Source organism: Athene noctua, chromosome 12 (genome assembly GCF_965140245.1).
Source record: "Athene noctua chromosome 12, bAthNoc1.hap1.1, whole genome shotgun sequence".
Taxonomy (NCBI): Eukaryota; Metazoa; Chordata; class Aves; order Strigiformes; family Strigidae; genus Athene; species Athene noctua.
This window is the reverse complement of record NC_134048.1, coordinates 18,068,998-18,091,667: the sequence shown is the minus strand read 5'-3', so window position 1 is coordinate 18,091,667 and position 22,670 is coordinate 18,068,998. Positions and strand designations below refer to the sequence as shown.

General features: G+C 49.2%; 1 protein-coding gene across 2 annotated transcripts; it reads right to left on the bottom strand.

Annotated features, from left to right (window-relative positions):
• Positions 1-332: 332 nt before the first annotated feature.
• On the bottom strand, positions 333-22,543 carry CSF1R (colony stimulating factor 1 receptor). Of its 2 annotated transcripts, XM_074915752.1 has the most exons (21): positions 22,397-22,543; positions 17,248-17,493; positions 16,154-16,438; positions 15,487-15,623; positions 14,575-14,734; positions 13,487-13,676; positions 12,285-12,400; positions 11,898-12,015; positions 11,034-11,224; positions 10,327-10,439; positions 8,115-8,241; positions 7,522-7,626; positions 7,088-7,198; positions 6,655-6,817; positions 5,980-6,080; positions 5,716-5,834; positions 4,831-4,953; positions 4,604-4,715; positions 4,233-4,332; positions 2,942-3,047; positions 333-1,959 (listed from the first exon to the last, which is right to left on the bottom strand). In XM_074915752.1, the coding sequence occupies exons 1-21, from the start codon at positions 22,443-22,445 to the stop codon at positions 1,828-1,830; spliced, it is 2,904 nt and encodes a 967-aa protein (XP_074771853.1). In that variant the 5' UTR covers positions 22,446-22,543; the 3' UTR covers positions 333-1,827. The 2 variants fall into 2 exon arrangements, with proteins under 2 accessions (XP_074771853.1, XP_074771854.1); XM_074915753.1 differs by lacking the exon at positions 17,248-17,493.
• Between the last annotated feature and the right edge of the window lie 127 nt (positions 22,544-22,670).

Sequence of the window (22,670 nt, the reverse complement as noted above, 5' to 3'; positions counted from 1 at the left end):
TCAGGCTATCCTGCTAAGTACAGCTAAAATGTAGTTCTTACGGGGGAAAAAAAGGAGCTTCCGCACATGGTTGACTCCCCTGGCCTACCTGTTGTGCATTTCCCTGTGCAGGGCAGCTCCTGAGGTGACTTTCAGAGGAGAGAAGCTGCAGCTGGTGACAGTAACTTCTCTTCAGGCTGTGTTCAGTTGGCTGGAGCTTTAGTAAACTTGAGTCTCTGGTCACCAGGGCCCTTTGGCCTCAGACTGACACCACAGTGACCTGTCTCATGTTCCAGCATCACCCTTGAAATTCATCCACCATTATATCCATGCATGGGGACCATTTCATTTTCCCAGTTACAGACAGGCCAGTCAGAGCAAAGTGTTTTACAACCTTGCTTTTAATGAATTTTTGCATTACACAAGATTGAATGGTTTTGAGAACTGGTACTGAGAAATGTTTCAGGAATTGGAGCAGAGGTGCAGGCTGTGAGAGGATGGGCCAGTGCATCACCTGTGCTCTGAGCCATTCCCCTGAGAACAGTCCTTAAAGTCCTGGAAGAAACTTGTTTTGTTAAACATTTTATTCTTTATAATGCTGACAGACAGAAATACATTAGCTTTTCATTTAGTAAGGAGGAATGAATCACTTGGTGTTAGCGTAAAACCAGGTTTAACATAATCAAAAGTGGCCCACAAGGTAATTGCTCATTGTATGACAAAGGTCACCTGTGATACAATAGTTCTATCTTGCTGTAGTCTGCCTGAGCCATGTCAGTGCTTGTACCTGGAATACTGAAACTTCACCCACCGAGTCAGGTGAAGCTAAGAAGGTTCTTTAGCTGCTCCTGGTAACTACACCAGACTGGGGGGGCTGAGACATGAGGAGCCCTGAACAAGAGCTAGATTAAAAGTAAGTTTAAGGGTATTGGGCTCTAGCTTATAAACAAAAAGTTACTACTAAAAATACACTCAGGAAAATATGTACAAGAGCATATCTGTAATCATGACAAAGGCAGTGATTGCTACATGTTTAATAATTCAGAAGTTTTGGAGGATGTGTTATGTTGATCATTTCCAGATCTAAGCTGCCATTCTTTCCTGGATTGGGATTGTGTAAGTGCTCATGTGGAAGGAGCACTGGTTACTTCTGTGTTTTGCCTGAGAAATAACTGCCCCTCAGTCCTGTTACCAGGGCACAAGTTCACATAACCCTGGGGCTGCCTCCTTCACCCAAACTCCCTGCAGAAGCACCAGCTGCAGAGAGGTAGATTGCATGAGGAATATTTATTTCCTATTTAATGCTAAGCAGAGGCTTTACCTATATCTAAATACTTTCTCTGCAACATCAGGGGTCTGACTGACAAAGGGAAGAGAGCAGGACCACCAGGAAAGAGGGCTGCTTCTGGTGTGTGGAGCAGTTCCAGCTTCAGGGCTTAGTTTGAGATGTGCTCATAAAACACAAGGCTTCAGTCCTGTGAGTGACTTTGGGAATATCTGGCTTGGCTGCAACAAGTATTTTAAGAAAACTGCAATAAACAAACACCCACAGCCTCCTCCAGGGGGTGAGGAGGCAGGTGACAGGGACCTCTCTGTACCTTGTAGAGATGGAACATGTTACCATCCTAACAACTCTACGGCACGCTTGAGATAAGGCTTTAGGGACCCCGTGGTGAGTCTTGGTTCTGAGTCACTCCGGCGCTGCCCTTTCAGTGAGGGAGTCGATAACACTCGTACTTCAGAAAGAGGAGAGCCAAAGCAGAAGGCATCTGGGTCCTTGGGCAGAGCAGAACTGTGTGCTCTGCAGAGCCATGAGGACAGGGATCTACACCAGGGTGATGGTGCCAGCTAACAGAACTGGTAGTTGTTGCTCTTGAGAAGGGGCTGGCCACTCTCCTCTTGCTCACAGGACACCTCACAGCAGCCAGAGGTATCACAGCCGCTGTCTTCCTCAGCAGTGGAGGGGAGGTTGGTGTAGTCCTTGAAAGCAAAAAATAAAAACAAAACACAACCCAAGTGTGCTTTGGTCCTTTGCTGTGTGTACTGTGTCCAGCTCTGGGGGCACCAACATCAGGAGGACACAGACCTGCTCAAGTGGGGCCAGAGGAGGCCATGAAGATGGTCAGGGGGCTGAAGCACCCCCCTGTGAGGACAGGCTGAGAGAGTTGGGGGGTTCAGCTGGAGAAGAGAAGGTTCCAGGGAGACCTTAGAGCGGCCTCCCAGTAACCCCCAGGGGCTACAGGAAAGATGGGGAAGGACTCTTGATCAGGGAGTGTAGGGATAGGATGAGGGGTGATGGTTTTAAACTGAAAGAGTGGAGACCGAGTTTAGATGTAAGGAAAAAATTCTTTGCTGTGAGGGTGGTGAGGCCCTGGCACAGGTTGCCCAGAGAAGCTGTGACTGCCCCCTCTCTGGAAGGGTTCAAGGCCAGGTTGGACGGGGCTGTGAGCATGTGGTGGAAGGTGTCCCTGCCCCTGCCCAGGGGTTGGAACTGGATGATCTTTAAGGTCCCTTCCAGCCCAAACCATTCTGTGACTCTATGAATGGAGTACAACACCTGTTTCTGCAGGGATGTCCAGCTGGGGATGCGAACTCAACACTACCCTTTGCTGTGCCTGTGCTGCTGTGGAGCTGCAGCACACCTTGTGTCCAGCTGCACACCAAATCCAGGGGCATGGGGCAGGGCAGTTGCATGCGTAGCCCTGTCACTATCCATATTGCTGCCTGTAGAGGTTGCCACAAAACAGCCATTCTGTCTTTGTTCAGCCTCCTTTGGTCATGGTGGGGAGTGACTTAACCCTTCAGCATGGGGAAATCTGGGTGCCCCTCTGCACTTCACAGCAACACTAAACTGCTCCCCCCAGTTCAAGGTAAGGGACATCACCAGGAAGGTTGTCCAGGAGCTATGTTTATGTAGGGGGAAAACATGTCTCCCTTCCCCCTTCTCTCCAAAGGTCCTCACCTGCTCCTTGTGCACCTCCAGTTCTTTCTGAATGAAGCAGCAGATCTGGTCAAAGGTAGGTCTCTGCGTGGGCTCCAGGCTCCAGCATGCCTGCATGATGCTGTACCTGCAGAGCCAAACAGGGACAAGGCAATTTCACTGTGCTGCTGCAAAGCACCCCCAGGCTCTTCCCTGCATTTTTATTCCAGGCACGTGGTACTGAGCAGTCCCTTCTCCTCCTGTCTATAAAACCAATGGTCAGTGCATGTGCAGTGCTCCAGGGAAAGGTGAGCACAGGAGTGGGTAAAGTAATCTTATCAACAAGGGGCTTCATGCCTCCAGTATTTTTATTTAAGCTTAAACTCATTCCCTTCCTGCAACCTACTCAGGCTTGTCTTCTCAAAGTCCTAGGGTCAAAAATAGCTGACTGAAAAGAAAAATCCACTAAGTTCAGGAATGTAGACATACAGCATGAGCTCTCTCATCTTCCTGTCCATAAACAGGGGAAATAGTGGATGGAGCATCATAACGACCCCAGGTCTTGCTTTCCTAAAGGAGCAAGGAGCAGCCTGGTAGGATCCACTGAATCACAGAATCATCTCAGTTGGAAAAGCCCTTGAAGATCCTTCAGTCCCACCATGACCCTCACCCTGACTGTTCCCAACTCCACCAGATCCCTCAGCACTGGGTCAGCCCAACTGTTCAACCCCTCCAGGGATGGGGACTCCCCCCCTGCCCTGGGCAGCCCATTCCAACACCCAACAGCCCCTTCTGCACAGAAATACTGCCTAATATCCAGTCTAAACCGTCCCTGGCACAGCTTGAGGCCATTCCCTCTTGTCCTATCGCTTGTTCCTTGGTTAAAGAGACTCATCCCCCCTCTCTGCACCCTCCTGTCAGGGAGCTGGAGAGGGTGATGAGGTCTCCCCTCAGCCTCCTCTTCTCCAGACTAAACCCCCCCAGTTCCCCAGCCGCTCCCCAGCAGACCTGTGCTCCAGACCTTGCACCAGCTTCGTTGCCCTTCTCTGGACATGCTCGAGTCATTCAATGGCCTTTTTGGGGTGAGGGGCCCAAAACTGAACCCACTCATCGAGGTGCAGCCTCACCAGTGCCAAGTACAGGGGTCAGATCCCTTCCCTGTCCCTGCTGGCCACGCTGGTGCTGATACAACCTGAACCTCAAGGGCAGACACACCTGGGAGCCACAGGCAGACCTGTGACCACAGTCCCTGTGCCATCTCCCTCCCCGGCCCACTGTGACACAGCTCCAGCCACCCTGTCCCCGGTGTGTGTATCTCAGCACAGCCACTCACATTTCTAAGGGAGCAAAGTCAGGCCTGGCCATCTGGTATCCCTGCTTCACCATGCTGTAGAACTTGCTGTTCACCACCATGCCGGGATAGGGACTTTTACCTGTGACAGGAACAAAAGCAGAGGTGCCTCTCAGATCAGAGGCTCTAATACTCCAGCCTGGAGCATCGCCCAAGCCAGGGCTACTCATTCTCAGGGAGTTCCAAGTTTGAGCAAACCATCCAGGATCCATTGTTTTTAATGGTCCCTCTGGAAGCACAACAGTGTTTTACAGCCCTGATAAAACCTAGATTTTTTTTTGTCAACCTTCCTCCTTTCTTGGAAGCTTTTCTGCAGGGTAGTGGTAAGCCATGCAAGCTTGCTTCTTTCTTACCAAGGGAGAAGATTTCCCAGAGAAGGATGCCGTAAGACCACACATCACTCTGCACTGTGTAAATGCAGTCAAAGATGCTCTCTGGGGCCATCCATTTCACAGGCAGGCGGGCCTGGAAGAGCAAAGAGTTCTGCAGACTGGGACAAGCTGGCAGCTTATGCTTACACCCTGTCCTTCACACTCCAGCCACACCCTACCCTTCTCTTGTCCCCATTTTAATTACTTACATTGCCTTTTACAACATAGTTCGAATCATTCATGATATCACGTGCCAGGCCAAAGTCACAGATCTTGGCTACCCGTCCATCTGATATGAGCACATTCCTGGCTGCTAAGTCACGGTGGATGCACTGGGGAGAAGAGAGTGCAACTGAGACCCAGCCGACATCCCCCAGCAGTCCCAACTAATTCCCTACAGCCCAGGCTTGTCGTGGAAACAACACTTATGAGGGCAAGGGGAACATGTACTGCTTGAAAAGCCTGTGTAAGAGGCACTGTCACGCACGAGGAGCATGGGCTCTCTTTCAACCACCTCATTTGCAATGCTAAGACATTGTGACATTTCATGCCATGTCCTTTAATCACTCATGGGGCCGTCATCTTCCCCATGGGAGGAAGCTCGGGACCAGGGGCTGTTGACACTGTATCCTCATCTCTGAACCAGTCATACATTACTCTGGTGCTCTAAATGAGCCAGCTCTGGCAGGCAGCTCAACGGCCACTTTCAGTTCCTTGTCCCTGGGCCAGCAGGGAAGCTGCCAATGTGAGAAAGCTTCACATCAAAGTTACTGATGTAAAAGCTGGGGAGAAAATGTTGAGACTGGCATGATGCACAGCCCTGTGTTCCCCCCTGTAACACTGTCCCTGCCATGATGGCCTGCCTGGAGCCCGTGGAAGACAAAGGCTCTGAAGGGAACACCAGCCACAACAGCCCAGCATGTCTGAACCCAACCAATGAAGCAGAGGCCCATTTTCAGCAGCAGCTTTCTTGAGCTTGGCCATGCTATCTGAAAACATCCCGAGCCTTGTGCAGACATGATGGCTGGTGCCTGCTGGCTGGACTGGTGTTTCCCCATTGGGGTGCTGGCAGCATCTGTCCTCTTGGCACTCACGTTCTTTGATGCAAGGAATGCCATGCCCTGGGCCACCTGGCTGGAGAACTGTAGCAGATCAGAGAGATTGAGGGGACGGAGGTCCTCCCTGGCTTCATCATCTTCCTCCGAGCTTTTCCCTGAAATTCAAAGTAAAGTTTTAGAGTTGCTGCAAACCTAGCAAATAATGCAAGCTATGCTGTATCATGGTTACACAGAACTAAACCAGACAGGATGGCTAGAGTAAAGAATTCATGAAAACACAGAAAGGAGCCTTTAACTCACCCCTGACTTGCGCAGAATCTGATGACGTTGAAGATGATGATGATGACACAGGCCTCATTTCAACATATGTTTCCAAACCCTGGCCCGAAAAGCCACTGTCACTGAGTCAGAAGCAACAGAGATGGAGACAGGCTGTTATCAACACTCCAGCAGTACCTTCTGCCCTTCTCCACATCCACTGAGAGAAGAAACCACATCCCTGCCTGCAGGAAGTGGCTTAGCTAGAGGCTTAAGGGCAAAGGGAAAGTCAACGTTGAGGCTGATTCAGAAAGGGGACCTAGGTGCCCTAGGTGCCTTGTGGTGTGGGGCTCCAAGTACTGCTCCTCTTTTGTCAAGTAACTGCCCTTGGCTGATGGGGAGTGCTCAGCCTCTTGTCCTACAAAACCCATGTGCCCAACAGTGCAGGAAGCCAAAAAGTTCCAATTCCAGATAGCAGGAGGGCAGACTGGATTGAAACCTGGATTTATTGTGGGATATCTGTCAAAAACTTTGAAAAAGTTGGAACTGCAACCAAGTCAAAACACAGACATCCCCAGTGGCTTTTACATCCTGGTATTCTGCAAGTCCTCAGACCTTTGGTCTTCATCTCTCCCCAGCAGAGCTCTCTGCACACTTCTCCCAGCAAGTACCCAGGCCCTGCATTGCTCAGCCCCATGGCCCAAGCTCTGCTTTTACCTGCGGATGTATTTCTTCTCTAGGTCAATGTTCTTGTAATCAGCAGTGCTGTCTAATGAGGTGTCCAGGGAAGAATCTTGGATAATTATAGATTCAGCCTTCTTTCGCAGGAAATTCAGCAGATCCCCGTAGCGACAGTACTCAGTGATGACGAGGATTGGGCCTGGGAGAGAGGTAGAAAGGATTCATTAAAAAAAGTGATGTTACCATGACCTGTCCTGAGGATTACTTTCCCTGGGAGGGGTGGCAGAACCCACACTGCACATAAGCATGTCTGGAAATGGCCAGCCCACAGGCCCTTGCAAAGTTATAGGTTCAAAAAAGACCACTGAGCTCATCAACTATCTCTGTGTGAGACTGGGGAGAGGTAAGAGCCTCAGAGGAGCAGACCATGGGAGGGGTCCATGGGAAAAGCAGGGCTGTGGGATCCTACCTCCATAGGTACATGCTCCCAGCAGGTTAACAATGTTCTCATGGTGTCCTAAGTGACTCATGATCTTCAGCTCAGACATGAGAGCCTCCTGCTCATCTGTGTCTGCTGATGCTGCAAAACAAGAGAAGGGCCATGTGAAGGAGTGAGGGAGGGACAAGGGAGAGATGATGGGGGAGGAGAGAAAGAGGTGTAGACAGAGATATGGGATAAAAGGAGATGACACACTCAGAGGAAAACATGTCCTCTGTCTGTGCCTTTGGCCACATGTCCACAAAAGTGAGAGTAGTGTGATTTCAACATCCAGTACTTATCGCAGAAACATCTAAAAAAGTAGATATTGCAGCTTGAGAGCACTAACATGTGGTGAACACATACTGCATCCTGCCCAAAGGAGCTTGGGGGATTTCAGTCTTTGCTAGTTGCTTTGGGCTTACACTTTAGCATCTTCACAGCCACTTTGAGGACGGAGTCTTCTTTGCCCAGCCCAAAAGCAGTGGCTTCTACCACTTTTCCAAAGGCTCCTGCTCCAAGAGTTTTTCCTGCAGAGGGAGAAAAAAGTATTTATAAGCTCTTTCTATAAAGCATCTTGAGCAGTTGTCCTGCAGACAGCCTTGAGGAGGATGTCTGGTGGGTGGGGATTCCTGCTGAGCCCAGACAAGATGACACATCCCTTAGTCAGGAGCTGGTTAACATCTGAGGGGAACTCTACTGTAAGAAAAGACGGTGTGAAAGAGGCCATGTCCCAACATGGGCTCACCATCTCTGTGCATTAGGAATGACCCCAGATGCAAGAGGAAGGATATGATCCTCTCAACCTTCCTCAGAGCAATGGAGGCTGGAGGGAGGTTGCACCCAAGCGTTTGACACCCTGTGTGGAAGAGGACAGCAAGGCCTCGTTAAGAATGTTCCTGTTGTGTCTGGATGCAGCTTTAGATGTTGCCCAACTGCTTTAGTTCTCTCCATTAGAGCATTTCAGCTCTGTGGTAAGCTGCATGCCACCAGGCAAGCAACAGGGAAGGTTTCTTACCAAACTGGAGATTATTCCTGGGAAACTCCCATTTTTCATTGTATGGCAGCTGAGTGGGATCAATAAAGATGTAGTTGTTCCCTTCACAGGCCTCAATGATCTTCCACCTCACCTGGTACTTGGGTTTCTGTAAGGAAGAGACTCCAGTTATTCAGTGTTCCTCAGGTCCTGAGGGTTCCTAATCCCCACATGCACTCTAGCTCTCACCCTGCAGGCATAGAACTAAGATTTAGGTTTCAATCCATTAAATATTTCTTACTTTGAACCCAGTCTGAATGAGAGAGGCTTTGTCTGCACAGCCTGGGCCCTTTGCTGTTACAAAGTCCCTCTAAGTTGTCACCCATGGCTGAGGGAGGGTCTCTTGCCTCTTCCACTTGAAGTAGCCCATTTTCCCCACTTGGGATGGCAGAGCTGGAAGAGCCAGCACATCCCACCAGACCAACGGCCAACAGTGCCCAGCTGGCGCAGGAGGGAGATGTCCCCACTGTGTCTCCTTCCTTGGTACCCTGAGTTGCTGAGCACAACAGAATGGCAGAGCTGGCCCAACCCTTCTTCCCTTACAGGGAAAAAAAAAGACATGGAGAAAGTAAAAATTTATTCTATTTTCCACAAATCTCATGGCAGACATAGCCAGGCAAGGCAGAGAAAAGCAGCACTGGAACCTACGGGCAGAGGCAGTTGCCAGCTTGTGTTGGGTGATGTTATTCATGCTGAGAGGGGTAGGGAGCCAGGTGGGAGGCACAAATAGAGAGAGGCAGTGAAATAGCTTGGCATGAGAATACTGTGCATGCTCCTGTACAAGGAGACAGGCAAGGACCTGCACCCCAGCGTGGCAAAGGTGGTCTCAGGTCCATCAAGACAGGCACAAGGAAGCATGGGTGGAGTGACCATGGCTGTGACAAATCACCTCATGTCCCAGCTACTGGGATGTGTGCGCTGAAGTGCTTCTCCTCACCACTTCCCCTGGATAGCTGCAGAGAAGGATGCAGTGTATGAGTAGATGCTCAAAGCTGGGTTAGCACAGGCATGAGGAACCATAACTGAGGCAAAAAGATCTGCAGTTTTGATGCAAAGCATCTGTTTGTTTTCCCCCCCACGCTGCTGCTTTTTTCTTTGCCTGAGAGTTGAACATCCATGCCCATGCAGGCTGTTGAAAAAGGCCCAGACAGGATGCTCCAAGCAACAGAGTTTCTGGTGGAGGTCCCCCCTAAAGAATGCCACATGCCCGCAGTTTATTTGCTGTTGCCCACTCCCAGAGGGTAAGCATTGCTGCCTTCTGCTCCACAACTCAGCTAGCACTGCATCAATCAGTCATGGCTCAAGCAGCCCATGGCTGAGATAGGTAAGATTATTTATAAACACATCCTGATTCTCTTGACCTTGCAAGACTTCCTAAAAGCTGTTTCTTCAGAGCTGTGCTTACACACTGATCCACACTTCTCCCTCTCTGTTTCTGGACTACTGGCCAAACACAGCTCTGCCTGCAAAGCTGTAGGTGCTTGTCTGGAAGAGGGCTCTGCTGGATCTTCTGACAACCAGCACCAGAACTTTGCTGCAAAATTTGCAGCCTTGATGGGCTGTCAGAAGAAAAGTGCCAAAAGGGAGAGTTGAAAACCAGGAGATTTTTCACCCACTGATGAAGCAGAGGTGGCTATTGATTGGTACAGTTTATGGAAGAAACCGAGAAGGAATCCAAATGCTGAACATGAGTCTTGCAGAGAAAATGGGGTAAGTTCTTGTATAAAAATAGTGACCAAGCATTCCTGGAGACAAACGCCTTCTATCATCATTCTGTTTCCCCATAAAGATAGCTTTTTATAAAGCAGGGAGGAGAATAAAATGTAGATGAAGCTGCAAACCACTTTTTATCCTCCTTAATTCAGTCTGTGGATTCATGATGGCCAGAGCAAAACCAGTTGCAACTGACAGCTCAGAGTGAGCACCTCTGACACCAAGGAATATCCACATGGACCTCTGGGCTACAAGGCTGAGGGACCGGGTTTAGAGCGGTAACACACTGGGTTTGGTGCATGAGCCATGCCCTCCAGCAGAAAACTTCTGGAAGAAGTTGGGGAGGCAGTGGAGATGAGGAGGTAGCTTGCCTGGTTACCCCCAAGCTGAAGGCTCCCTGCCTGTGGCTGCCAGGAGAGGCAGGGAGGTCTCTGAGACTGGGCAGGCCTTGCAGCCCTTGCTACACAACAGGGAATCTGACCTGGTTGTATTTGTAGAGGAGGAAGAGGAGTAGGAGGAACAGCAGGATCGATGTGCCTATGCAGGTGGAGAGGATGGGGCTGAAAATCTTGTTTGGAAGTGCCATGACATTTCCTGGAAGAGAAAAAAATGGGATGAGTAAACCATTCCTGTTTCAATCCCATCTCTGGGACCATTGTGCCCAGCTGTTCATTTAGGCTTCCCCCCTATGCAACACAACCCAGCACTGGCCTCAGAGACACCCAAAACCTGACAGCTGGGAACTGAGGGAAGTCTTGATGCAAAACTCAAGGCTGCAATGGTTCCCCCTGTCCACCCCAGTTTCCACAAACAGCACCAGCTTCAGGTCAGACTGACTGGAGATAAAGATCTGTGCGTCAAGAACAGTGCTGTCAAAAGATGCAGCCCCTGCGCTCCAGTGGGCTGAGTAACAGTCAGCTGGGCTGCGCCCTGCAGGGAGGTCCTGCAGTTACGAGGTGTTCATGGCGTGGCTCAGCCTTTGGCACCAGGCTATGTCCAGCCACCAGTTCCCACATGGTTCCTAGAACTGCCAAATGCCAAAGCCTCACACCTCCTGTGAAGACAGAGGGCTTGTGGAATCTATTCCACCTCTCTTGCAAGACAATATGGATATACATATAGGAAGATAGACCCCCAAAAGCCCCCAAACTCTTCCCCACTCTGTCAAGTTACCAGTTTGTATCTTACTGGTGATGGTGAGTGAGTGAAACATGTCAGAAGCGTTCCCTTCCTTGTTAATGGCCACACAGCAGAAGGTGAAATTGTCACCCAGCTCCTGGAACAGGACAGCGCTCTCCACCTCCACCTCTTGGAAGGGCAACATGTTCACCACCTGGGGACTGGAGTCATTCAGTAGCAACCTATAGTCCTCGTTGTATCTGCAGAGACACCAAGGAGGAGAGAATGAGTGTTCCTGTGCAGCATAGCTGCTCATAAGTGAATTGGTGCCTGTGTCAGACTAGACTGGGAATTAGGACTGCAGCTCTATGAGACCTGTTACTCACTGCCCTATTAAAAGACCTCTCCCTGAACAAAGCCCTGTGTAGACAGAACCTTACCTGCCTCTGTGTGGCTACAGTTGTGGCAGCAGTTCCCTCCTTGAACAGGGCTGGTACTGAGGCACAACCACCCCTGTCCAGGCAGCTGCAGTTGCTGCCTGTCACACTGTAGCTCAGTCAGCCTGTGCTCTACAGAGCCTCAGACCTGTGAAGGTCCCAGAAAGATGACTAAAACCAGCCAGGATGTAGCTCTACAGCAGCTGACATCAAGGCACTTCTCCAAAGGACCTACATATTCCCCAGAAAAGCATTGGGAGAACATGAATCACAGGTGGCTGAACTCATCAAGCTCAGGACTTTAAGAATAGTACCTTCCCCCTCTCCTCAGATAGTCCCCAAGACTTTTTAGCAGGGCAACATCCCCATTGCTGTTATCAAACAGGCTCTGCTATATTGCCTGTAGGCAAGCCCACACAGTGCTGCTCAGCAAATGCCAGCACAGAAAGGGCAAGTGCACACCTTGGAGGTGCTCGATGTTCTGGGCATTTCTCACCTGTCAGAGTGAGTGGGACACTGGTACCACTCAATGCGTGGGGCAGGGTAGCCGATGGCCATGCACTGAAGGATGGAGTCATTGGCTGGCACCTTGATTCTGCAGACCCTTGGAGGAGCTGTTGGGGAAGGCAGATAAAGTGTGAGTGCTATGACCGGAGGAAGAGCACATTCTTTGTGCCCCGATTTACATTCCACGTGTGCAATAATAAAACATCAGGAACCCCTGTGCTATGCCCAGGTTTGGGCTGGGTCCCAGAGGCAGTCTGGCCCTGCGTCCTGTGGGCATTGGGCTGGAAGCACCCTGGTACCCCCCCTACTTGCTGCCAGCTGGGCAGCAGCCCCAAGGGTAAGCAGGGTGAAAGAACAGGCAATGCCCAGCACTTACATTTCACAGAAATATTGAAGGTAACAGATGCATTGGTCTTATTGTTGATGGCATAAAATGTATAGAGACCTCCCTCTCCTTCCTGCAGGCGGTTCAGGAAGAGCGTGGTGTTATACCTGCTCACACAGAGAGAGTAAACACCATAAAGCAAGCTGTGCTGAGGAAACTTAAGCGCTCACAGAGTCTTCACTCAGCAAGATGCAGCTGCTTCCTGTGCCCAGGAGCAGGTGAACAGTTCTCAGCATTAATTCCAGCCCATGAGGGGAGTCTGCTACTTGTTTCTTCAGGGGAAGCAGAGAGGGTCTGATCTTCCTTAGAGGAAAGATCTTTTGCCACCAAGCACACAGCACTTCTGAAAGTAGACTCGATGATCCCAAGGGTATTTCCCAACCTGAATGATTCTGTGATAGGCTCCAGGTGAGCAAATGCTCAAAAAGAAGAGTTTAACATCGAAATCATTGCCTTTGAAGGGCTAGAGGATGCTGGTCCTTCTGCCAAAGTTATTCCTCCCATTTCTTAGCCCATCAAGTCACAGTCCCTAGCACCCACTCCCCTCCGCCCCCAGCCTATTTCTCAGACCCAGATGCAAGAAAGACTTCACCCCAAAGCCATCGTGCTTGCTGAGTGGTACAGTTCCTCTTGTGGATTATTTCGGGTTTCTAAGAAAATGAAAGGGGAATTGCTAAAACCTCCCCAAACAGGATGATTCTCTTTCTTTCAGTCTCTTTTTGGCCTCAGTTGGCTGTAGGCTTTGGAAGAGCAGGCCTGTGCCCTCCATTGGGTCCTATCCACATAATGATGTTTCTGGCTTCTATTGACATGGGGCATACAATGCCACTCGGTACATACACTGTCCAGACCTCAGAGCATGGGACAGGTCTGAGGAGCAGTGAGGGAATTAATTTTTTTGTATTGTTCATCCACCCCTGCAATTTCTTCCTGTGAGTATGAACTTGAACAGCCAGACCACAAATGTGATACTGACTTCCACAAGGTTTTCTAAAGAGAAGGCTGCCATAGAGGTGGTGTCCTCCTTGACCTGATCAGACCTGTTCACTGCTGTTTGCTAATAATACTGGAAAGAGAAGGCAAAACAGTTCCCCTCTTAAAACCAGTGAATTTGCTGTCAAACTGCCTGTCTCACAAGGAAAGCATTGTTGGAAACATGCCACAGCCAGAGTAGAAAGAGAGTGAGCACATACCTGTTGTTTCCAGGGGTCATTTGGAACTGCAATGTGCTGGTCCTAGAGTTCTTCAAGGGGTTTGTGTGATTCCAGTTCCAGTCGACAAGTTTTGGGTAAGCCTTAATGTGGACCTGCAGCTGCAGACTATCTCCCAAAGCAACCTCCTGGCTGGTAGCTTGCACTGGGGTCAGGAACACATAACCTCTCTCTGCAGGATGAAGGAGAGCACGACCATTAGCAGACATGTCCAGAGACCTGAAACAAGCTTATACCAGCTTCATAAATGGACCATTACTGGAAAGGGCAGCCTCAGCTGGGAGACTGCAGGAGAGAACGAGGCATTACACAAATTATGTTGCCAAAGCAGTACTTTTAAATTGCTTCTTTGTCATGGCAGCTTGGATTACACAGCCTGAGGAAAGCTAGAAAATCTTAGTGAACTCTCATGGGGAAAAAGGTTTTACATGCTGTATCCTAATAAGTGATGAGGCTAAAACTGTATCTCCCAATTGCCCATAGAAGACAGGCCCCTTAGCTAAACTCCTGGCTTCTCACTTGGAAACAACTCAGACCAAGCCCTCTTTGAGCCATGGCATGAAGTAGCTTTGGGACATCAGTAAACCTCAGCTGCGAGGATGAATTTTCCATCTTGAGATACAAACAAGTGTATGATAGACCTGAACCCTCTTATGTGGATCTGCCACTGGAAGAGACAAAGATCCATACTCTGCTCATGTGGCTTGCCCTTCCTTACAGCCAGTCCTTCCTGGTCTTCAGCATAACCCTGCCCATTTTGGTTTTGTTGTGGGTTTTTTGTTTGTTTGGGTTTTTGTGTGTGTTTTAAAGCTGTTTATAAACACACAAAGACTGAGATTTCTGAGTTTTTTTCATCCAGAATCCAAAAAATGTCCTCTTGCCCCTTGAAACACAAGGAACACCAGTTCCTTTTCTAGCAGTTCCACAGTTCTCATGTGAGCCTTCAGGCACAAGCAAGAATGATGTTCCCAACAGCAAAACTGGGAACAAGGTGGAGGCAGAAGTAGAAAACACTCAAGGTTGTATGTGAGTCAGCCCACACCTTCCTGGTCTTTTGGGAAAGCACTCACCTACTACCTGAAGCATTGTTGAGGCATTCCTGGATCCTGCTGAGTTGTTAGCTATACAAGTGTATTTCCCACTATCTTCCATGGTCACTGCTGGAATGGACAGGATGTCACTGATGAAGTAGCTCTCATTTTCAAAGCTAGGCTTTTTAGTTCTCCTGACCTGTCAAGGCAGGGAGGGAACATCAGGCACTTTCTTGGAAGGGTAGAGGATGGAACTGAATACTTACAACAAACATACCCACCCCCTCCTGTTCTGGGCTATGGAGCTTTGTTATAGTGCCCGTCACTGAAAGCCATCTACGTGGAGACCAAGAGACATTAAATCTAAGTATTCAGGGCAGATATTCCACAGCAGTTAGGATTATATCTATTGCCAGCCTTCTGACTGCAAGTTGGCCTTACATTGTGTGATCCAAACATATCTTGTATGTTATTTCACATCCTTAATAAAGGCATCAGATATAATGACTTATAGCAAACTATCTAACCATCTAGCAGTTAAAACTCAGCACAACAGAGATTTTTAAAATGCATTCCCTCTCTTCACCCATATCTTCTCTCTCTGGAACTGTGTGTCCTGAACATGTCTGCTGCTTTACAAGCCCTGACAGGACTGGGTGAAGAAATGTTGCCTCAGTAGGTACTGTGGCTCCTGCTCAGTGAACTCAGCTGAAACAACATGCTTTCCTCCTCTCCTGCAGTAAGATCCTGACGATGGGAAGGTGTTTTTTAACTGTGTCATCCCAAGGAAAGGATGGCCATATTCAGATATCTACAGCTTGTTTGAACAGCTGCTTTGGTCAGGCAGTCCAAGGCTTTGCTGCAGGTGACTTGGGTCTGAGCAGTTCTTACCACCCTATATCTCCTAGTTTCCAGGAAAGAACTATATACCCTTGAAGCAGCACAACTTACGTTCTTTGCTGCTGTCACCCATCTGATGTCATACTTGTGGGAAGGAGCAATTACTCTGCAAGTGACTTCAAAAGGTTCACCCACAATTCGCACATGGTCTATAGGGTCCATTATCACCGATACAGGCTTCTCCCGGGCTACACAAAGGCAAGCAGGGAAAGATTCAACATCAGCTGGTCCAGTGACCCTGTGTGCTTTGGAGACTTCCCAAGGCCTGGCTACCTTCTCCTTTCCATCCTCTTCAGTCTTTTTACCCCCAGCCTTCTCATTCCCTAGGGATCATCACTCCCATCTGTGTCTGTAGGAAGCAGTACAAGTTGGGGAGAGCACAGCAGTCAGCACTGTGGGTTGAAAGGCAAGGGGAACCTTCTGCCATGATTATGGCCTGAGGACTTGCAGAACACCAGCGAGATAGGTGGACTTTTTTTCTCTGTCCTTTAATAGTGTTTGCAAAGATTTGAACACCGCTGAACCCACAGAGAGCCACCTGAAGGAGCCAATTTGCCAGAAGCTGATGGAATTTTGACTCCATTAAATACCCTTTAAAGACTGCAGGTTCTAAAAGTCTTCCCTACCACTGGCAAGAAGCCTTTCCTTAACTATCTACCATGGCCAGCTTAGCTATTGCCGTCTCCCCAGGGACAGCAGCAACCCCTCAATCCTTTACCTTCTTCCACAAACAGTCTTATTCTTGATGACTTCTCTGCTTTTCCATTTATCATTGCTTGGCATCGGTACGAGCCCTTCTGCTTGCTTTGCACATTGTATAGCGTGACTCCTTTCTCGATACTGAAAGAATAGTTGGTCCCAGGTGGGAGCTGAGAGCCATCATCCATTGTCAAAGTCACCCTGGATCCATACTCGGGGGCCGTGATGAGACAGGGGAGCTCAGCATTACCACCTCTGGTCACAAAGATCCGGAAACTTGGAACGTACCACACAGTATTTGGATCTGCAGAGGAGACAAGGTAGGCCAGAGAATGGGATCAGAAAATGCCTTGAAGCAGAGAAACACATTCCAGCAACGGCAAGTCTCCAGCACTGCTACCCAGCGGGAGTTCGATGCTGGGGCAGCCCTGCTCAACGCCTGCCTGACTCAGCCTCCAAAAACTCACACGACAAGCTGAGTTCCAGCTAAGACATTTGAGGCGAGTAGAATAATCAACTCACAAATGTACATAGGCAAGAAAGACTGAGAAATATGCTTACCTCTAATTAAACTTTTCACCATAGTGTTAGTTTTATTTATCAGACCTCCAGCTTTCCTGTCTAGGACAGTATCTCTGGTACCAGGGAAGGGGTGAATGCAGGTGGTGGAGCTACCACAGCATAATTCCTTCTGGGGTAAAAGAATATTTGGGGTTCAGGTCATGTTGTGAGGACATAATTTGTGTGGTTCTCTCCCTTATTTGGGGTACTGGCCATACAGCGCTCTGATTTCCATATCTCACTGCTCATTACAACACTGACCAGACTTTCATCCCTGTTTTTTGCAGAAAGGGAAGCCAGGGTAAATGGAAGGAGATATCCAGGCCATTCCCACATGTGTGAGATTCAGCTCTGTACTGTACCCCAGTACTTCAGCCACGGGGCCCATTTTATGCATGCTTACGTGGTTGTGGGTGAGCCACTGCCTCACTAGGAGCCTGCACTGCTCCCCAAACACACACACAACCACAGCTGTAGAGAGGACCTCTGTCATGGCCATGCTCCCTAAAAGGACACCGTCCTGCCAGTGTAGGTAGAGGGAAGCATAGTTACCTCGCACAAACAGATGCACAGTCGCAATGCCCTTGTCACTGCTGTTGACATAAGCACACTTATAGGTGCCTGTATCCCTGTAAGTAGCCTTGGAAATATTGAACATGCTGCTGGTGTGGTTGATGAATATATTCTTTTGGCTCTTCCATTCAACTTTGGACTCTCCTGAGCAGTGCAAGATGACTGGATCACCCGTGTTAACAACCAGAGCAGGGAGGTCAGGGCTGATCACTGGGGATGCCGAGCCTACAAAGGAAAGAGTGAGGATGCAAAAGTGATCCTTAAAGATGCTCTGTTGGAGTTCACACTGCTGAGCATGGAGTAGCTCAGCATCAGGAAGAAACTGAGCTTGGGATTCAGTCTGGCTTTTTGGCTCACATCACTCCAGCCATTCTCCATCCCACCAGACAGATATGGTCTGATACTCCAAGGAATGAATTTCAGAGAAGAGAGAAAACCCCACATGTGAACATTTAGAGCCCTGGGACAAAAACAAAAATAAAATGGAGCTGATTAGGTCAGATGCTAGCTTGGAAATTGTTCTTCTTTGCCTCTTCTTGAAACAGTTTTCTTTCTGTGGCAGAGCTGGAGCTACTATATGAACGTAACACCATTTGGTGAAAATTAAGTCAAGTCTAGTGGACGGGGCGCTCTGTTGCATTGGTGCTGTGATGAGGTAGAACAGAACTGGAAAGCATCTGCAGAGCAGGAGTTCAGCTCACACCTTTTGGGAAGACTGCTTTTTGGTTGCTGGGCAGTGGATTTTGCAGGACCCATACTTATGCATTATCATAGTCACACAGTGCATTCTCCTTGTAGATACCATCAAAACATTACAAAGTGAGTCACCATTATTATTCATATTTGAGGGTGGGAAACTGAGGCACAGGAAAGTAAACAGCTTCAAACATCAAGCTTGACACTGCAACCCAGCTTGATATTTGATGCCATCTCTACTTTGAAGATGGCTTCTGTACTGGCTGAATAAAGGGGAACCTGCGTCCCACTCCAGCCCTTAGTGTCAGAGGGAAATATTTTTCCCTGTTTTGCCGCATCAGCGTGTTCTTTGAGTCACCACCTATATTTAGGGTGGGGGGAAGTGAGAAATGAATCAGTACTGCGGGGCTAGGGAAGAAGTGGTACCACCACCCCCACGCCAGGCCTTCAGGGAGGACAGGAAACACATTTCAAATGGCTATCTGTGCTCAGGGGGCTCAGCACTCCCCTCCGGCCCCTATCCAGGGCCATTCTCCCACTTCTGCTTTTCTTCCCAGTTGCTAACCCATCCTCACATTTTAAAGGGGTAAACACTGAGGTTCAAATAATACTAAGTAGAAAGGTAGCTACCCAATTTGCCACTTCTTTGCTCTTTGTAGATGAGCTCACTGAATGCAGTGTTCCTCTGGGGTGGTGGCAGCTGAAACAAGGGCTGAGTTTGGTCTTGTGATGCCTCAATCTCTGCAGCAGACTGCTCTGGACTTACACCAACAGTTTAGTTGAAAGATTTGTTGTCCAAATGAACATAGAAGATTCATTAGGAAGTGGGAGAGGGCAAAGCACTCTATAATGGTACCATTAATCCAGCTGCACTTGCACATCCTTCAGGGGAAAGGGGAGTTAGTGGCCAGATCTTACAGCCCTTGTTGAAGGGAAGAAAGGAGAGAAGGCTGGTTATGGTCATGGGTAGCAAAGAGAGTTTAAAGCAAATCTGTTCCCAGTTGCTGCCCAGGACACTGTCCCTGTAACCCAGGCAGTAGAAGCAGCACACACCCACTCATCTTCATCCACCCCTGCTCACAGCTCATTTGGTGAGGAAGACTATGTCTGAGGTACAAATGCGCATCGTGTTCTACGGGCTGCGATTGGGGCTGTAACACCAGAGCCCGTCCATCAGAGCTCAAAGAGCATCATTTAAGCAGTCTTGGGTTAATGCCTCCCTCTGTGCAACGAAAGGTCAAGAATATGAGACTCAAGGTCCTACAGAGCATTGCTGGTGTGTGACAACAATGCAGTTGCCCAGAGGAACCCAAACAAGGCCTGAATCAAACTCAGTCACCCTGCAGGAAGAAGCAGAAGACAAGGAGCTTTGGGGCATGGAATGTTTGACATTTTTTCCCCTTGGGTTGTGTGAGGTTTTTTTAGAGATGCTTTTATCTTTCTGTGGAAAGAGGAAAAGCCTCATTTATTCCCAGAGTGGAGAAAAACATGTCCCAGAATCCCTTGCAAAGCCACATTTTCCACATATCTAAGGTACAAAGTTCCTCTCTTTTTCTAAGCTATGTTTTCTAGCAGGGCTCAACACATTTCTGTTGCTTTTACTCTCTACCACTGTATGTTTTTCCCTCACATACTCTCTGCTTTAGCCAAGGCTTCAGCACCATTTAATAGGGGAGCCAAGCTCTTTGACTCAAATCTGCATTCAAACTGGCTCAGGGAAGGACCATATTGTAACTGGTCCTTGGTTTGGCCACAGCAGGACAAGAAAAACAAGAGGGTCATGTCACTGTGTCCTTGTTGTTATCAACCTACAGTTACTACTGAGATGCTATGGACAGAGAAGGCTCAGTGTAGGTGCTCTCCCTAACAATGAAGCAGCAGCTAGCAGCCTTCAGTCTATCACTGGAGACTCCTGTCATTGGCACAACTGCCACACAAGGGGAGTGAGGACAGATGGGGCAGAGATACCGACAGGTGAAGGCCACCCAAGCATCCACTCCTTGTGTGCTGGGGGATGAGTCAAACACACAGGCCCTTTTCCAGAATGGGGAAGCAGGGCTGCTGGAGGACGCTTTCTCCCTGCTGACCAGTGTGCAATCTTGCACGAAGCCTAAGGATGTGTCTGCTGCTCTCCAGCAGCTTCCGCAGCACTGCCAGTAACTGCTGGCCAAGGGTTTTACCACACTTGGGTTGTGTAACCATGACCTCTAGTTACAGCTGCAGGCTCTGTCGCTGCCTCTCCCATGCCAACCAAAACATTACTTTCCTCTGCTGAGGGTTTGGAAATGGTAAGGAAGGAGAAGTGAAGGCTGGTAAGACAGAGACATTCAAGAACCTTACACACAGAAACCAGTTATCAGGACCTTGACTTGGTCCTGGGAGATAACTAGGCTAAGGTCTGGCCTTGGGAGACACCCATACCAGGCTTGAGTTCCCCTCACTCCCCCCCTCAGTGATGGCAAGGAAAAGCTTGGTTTCTGAGGACACCTTCCCCAGAGTCACCTACGGTGTCTAGGGAGCAGGGGGTGAGGAAAAGGGTGCTTATCACATCTCTGCTTGGGGCTTCTGCATCAGAGGTTTAGATGCATCCATAACAAGAAAACAAAAGAAACCCCGGGAAGACCTTTCAAGATGTCCAGGAGCATAGATGTGAGCTGATCAAGTTTCAAATCTTTGCTTGATCCAAAGCTGGGATTTGAGCCCCTGACACTCCCCTAGCAAGAGCCCAGATCACAATGGTCATACCACATCAGCCCTGGGTACTCTCAGAAGATGCACTTGCAATCCAAGAGGGAGAAAGAAGTCAGGCTCTGACTCCAGCTTGAGGCTCTTCCTTTGGCACGTTCTTTGGCTCTTCCTTTGTGCAGCAGATGGCCAACAGTGATGGTACTCAGACAAATTTGTCTCTAACATCCTGACACAGCTGACAGTGCCTGATGAGGATGTCACAGATGGTGACCTGCATTGCCCAGTGCCTCAAGGAACTTTCACAGAGATCCTGACAGATATTGTTACAATCTCTCACAATTCTATATCAGACCTGCCTAGTCCCTATTATCTTAAAAAACCCATAAGATATTAAAACCACCGCAGCCTTCACAACCCAGTTCCCCACAAAGCAGACCTGGAAAAAGCCTGCTCAGCATGTCAAAGATGTGACTTGAAGTGAAACACCATACAGCACAACAATGAGAGGGGATACAAATTTCCTGGGCTGAAAATATGAACTGCAGTGTCTCAAGAGGGATATGCTGCCCTCTTGTTACAGCTGAATGCTTTCCCCACAGATTGCCCCCTTCCAGGGGGCACTTCACACCAGAGACTCATTGTGTCCCCAAACAAGCTCAAGAGGAAAATGAAGGAAAGTGCCACACAAGACCCTCAAGAGGCTGCCAGTGCTTAAGACATAAGATTAGTAATACTGGTTTCTGTCTGGTTGCAAACCTCAAAACAGGTTCAGTGATTGCTTCTTGAGGTTGGTGGGTTATCACCTCTTGGCCATCTCCACAGCCTCAAAAACCAGTCATATTCACCTTTCCCTTCTTGGCTGCCCAAGTTCTGTTTCCATCACATCCTGGCTCTACAGCCCTGTTGTTTATGCTAGCAGGACCAGAAAACAACAATCCTCAGACATCTCCAACCAGGCGCAAAGTGGGCATTGGGAGGTGCCAATGCAGCCAACTTTCCCAACTCTTTCACCTGCAGGCCAAGCACCTCCAGCTCTTGCCCCATTTGGGCAAAGGGTTATTTCAGAGACAGCTTCCCTCAGGACACCCTTTCTGCTGAACCTCTCCTTCCTCCTAAGCCCCAGCCAGGCCAAACAGTGGAAAGTTTCCCTTTCCCATCTCACTGTTGCTGAGGCTCTTCCTATGCTATGTGCACCTTTTCCCGTGGGCAGCCCTCAGCAAGAGCAAGCCCTCAGCACGGCTGGGCTCCAGAGCCAACACAGGCTAACAACACATCCTCTTCCCACCACTGTCCTCCCCCTATAACAACAGCCAGCTCTGGGTGGTCTTCAGAAAGCTGTTACAGCCAAGCCTGCACTAAATGCCGAGCTGGTGTTTCTTCCCTGACACACCATAGAGCAGACACGTTCTCTTGCTCACTCCCTACCCACATTGAGGCTCCTAGAACATGACCGCAGCAGCAGCTGCCTCACGCAGCAGCCTGCAGAAGCAGGGACCAGCCCAGCCCACAGCAGGCTTTTGGTAGACACGATTAGGAGCCTGGCTTTGTCCTCCACTGCTGGGAGTCAAGTGCCCATTAGTCCATCCTTGTCCTGTCCACAGCCCCAGTGAGGCTGTCACTCCTCTTTGCCCAAGGAGGGATGGAACACTCACATCAGGCACCCAAGAAACCCTCACCACATCCCAAAACTGCCCCAGAATGACATGGATACACTGTAGAGCTTTGGGGGGCTTGGTGGACCTACCGTGCCAGGCACTGGCTGTGGTAAGCAGCAGGAGGAGAGCAGGACCCATGTCCTCAGTGACCGTGGTGCCCCCAGCGTGGAGTAGGGACACAGCTGAAGGATTCTCTTGAGCAGCAGGCGCCTCTCCTCACAGGCACTGTCTCCAGCGCTCCCTTAGCAGGAGCTTCTCCTTTCTGAGTTGACCACAAGTTAAGAAATTCCTTTTTTTGTTGTTTGTTTTTGAAACAGGAGGGAAAAAAAGAAAGTGATGCTTTGAGACGTCACTGGTGACAAA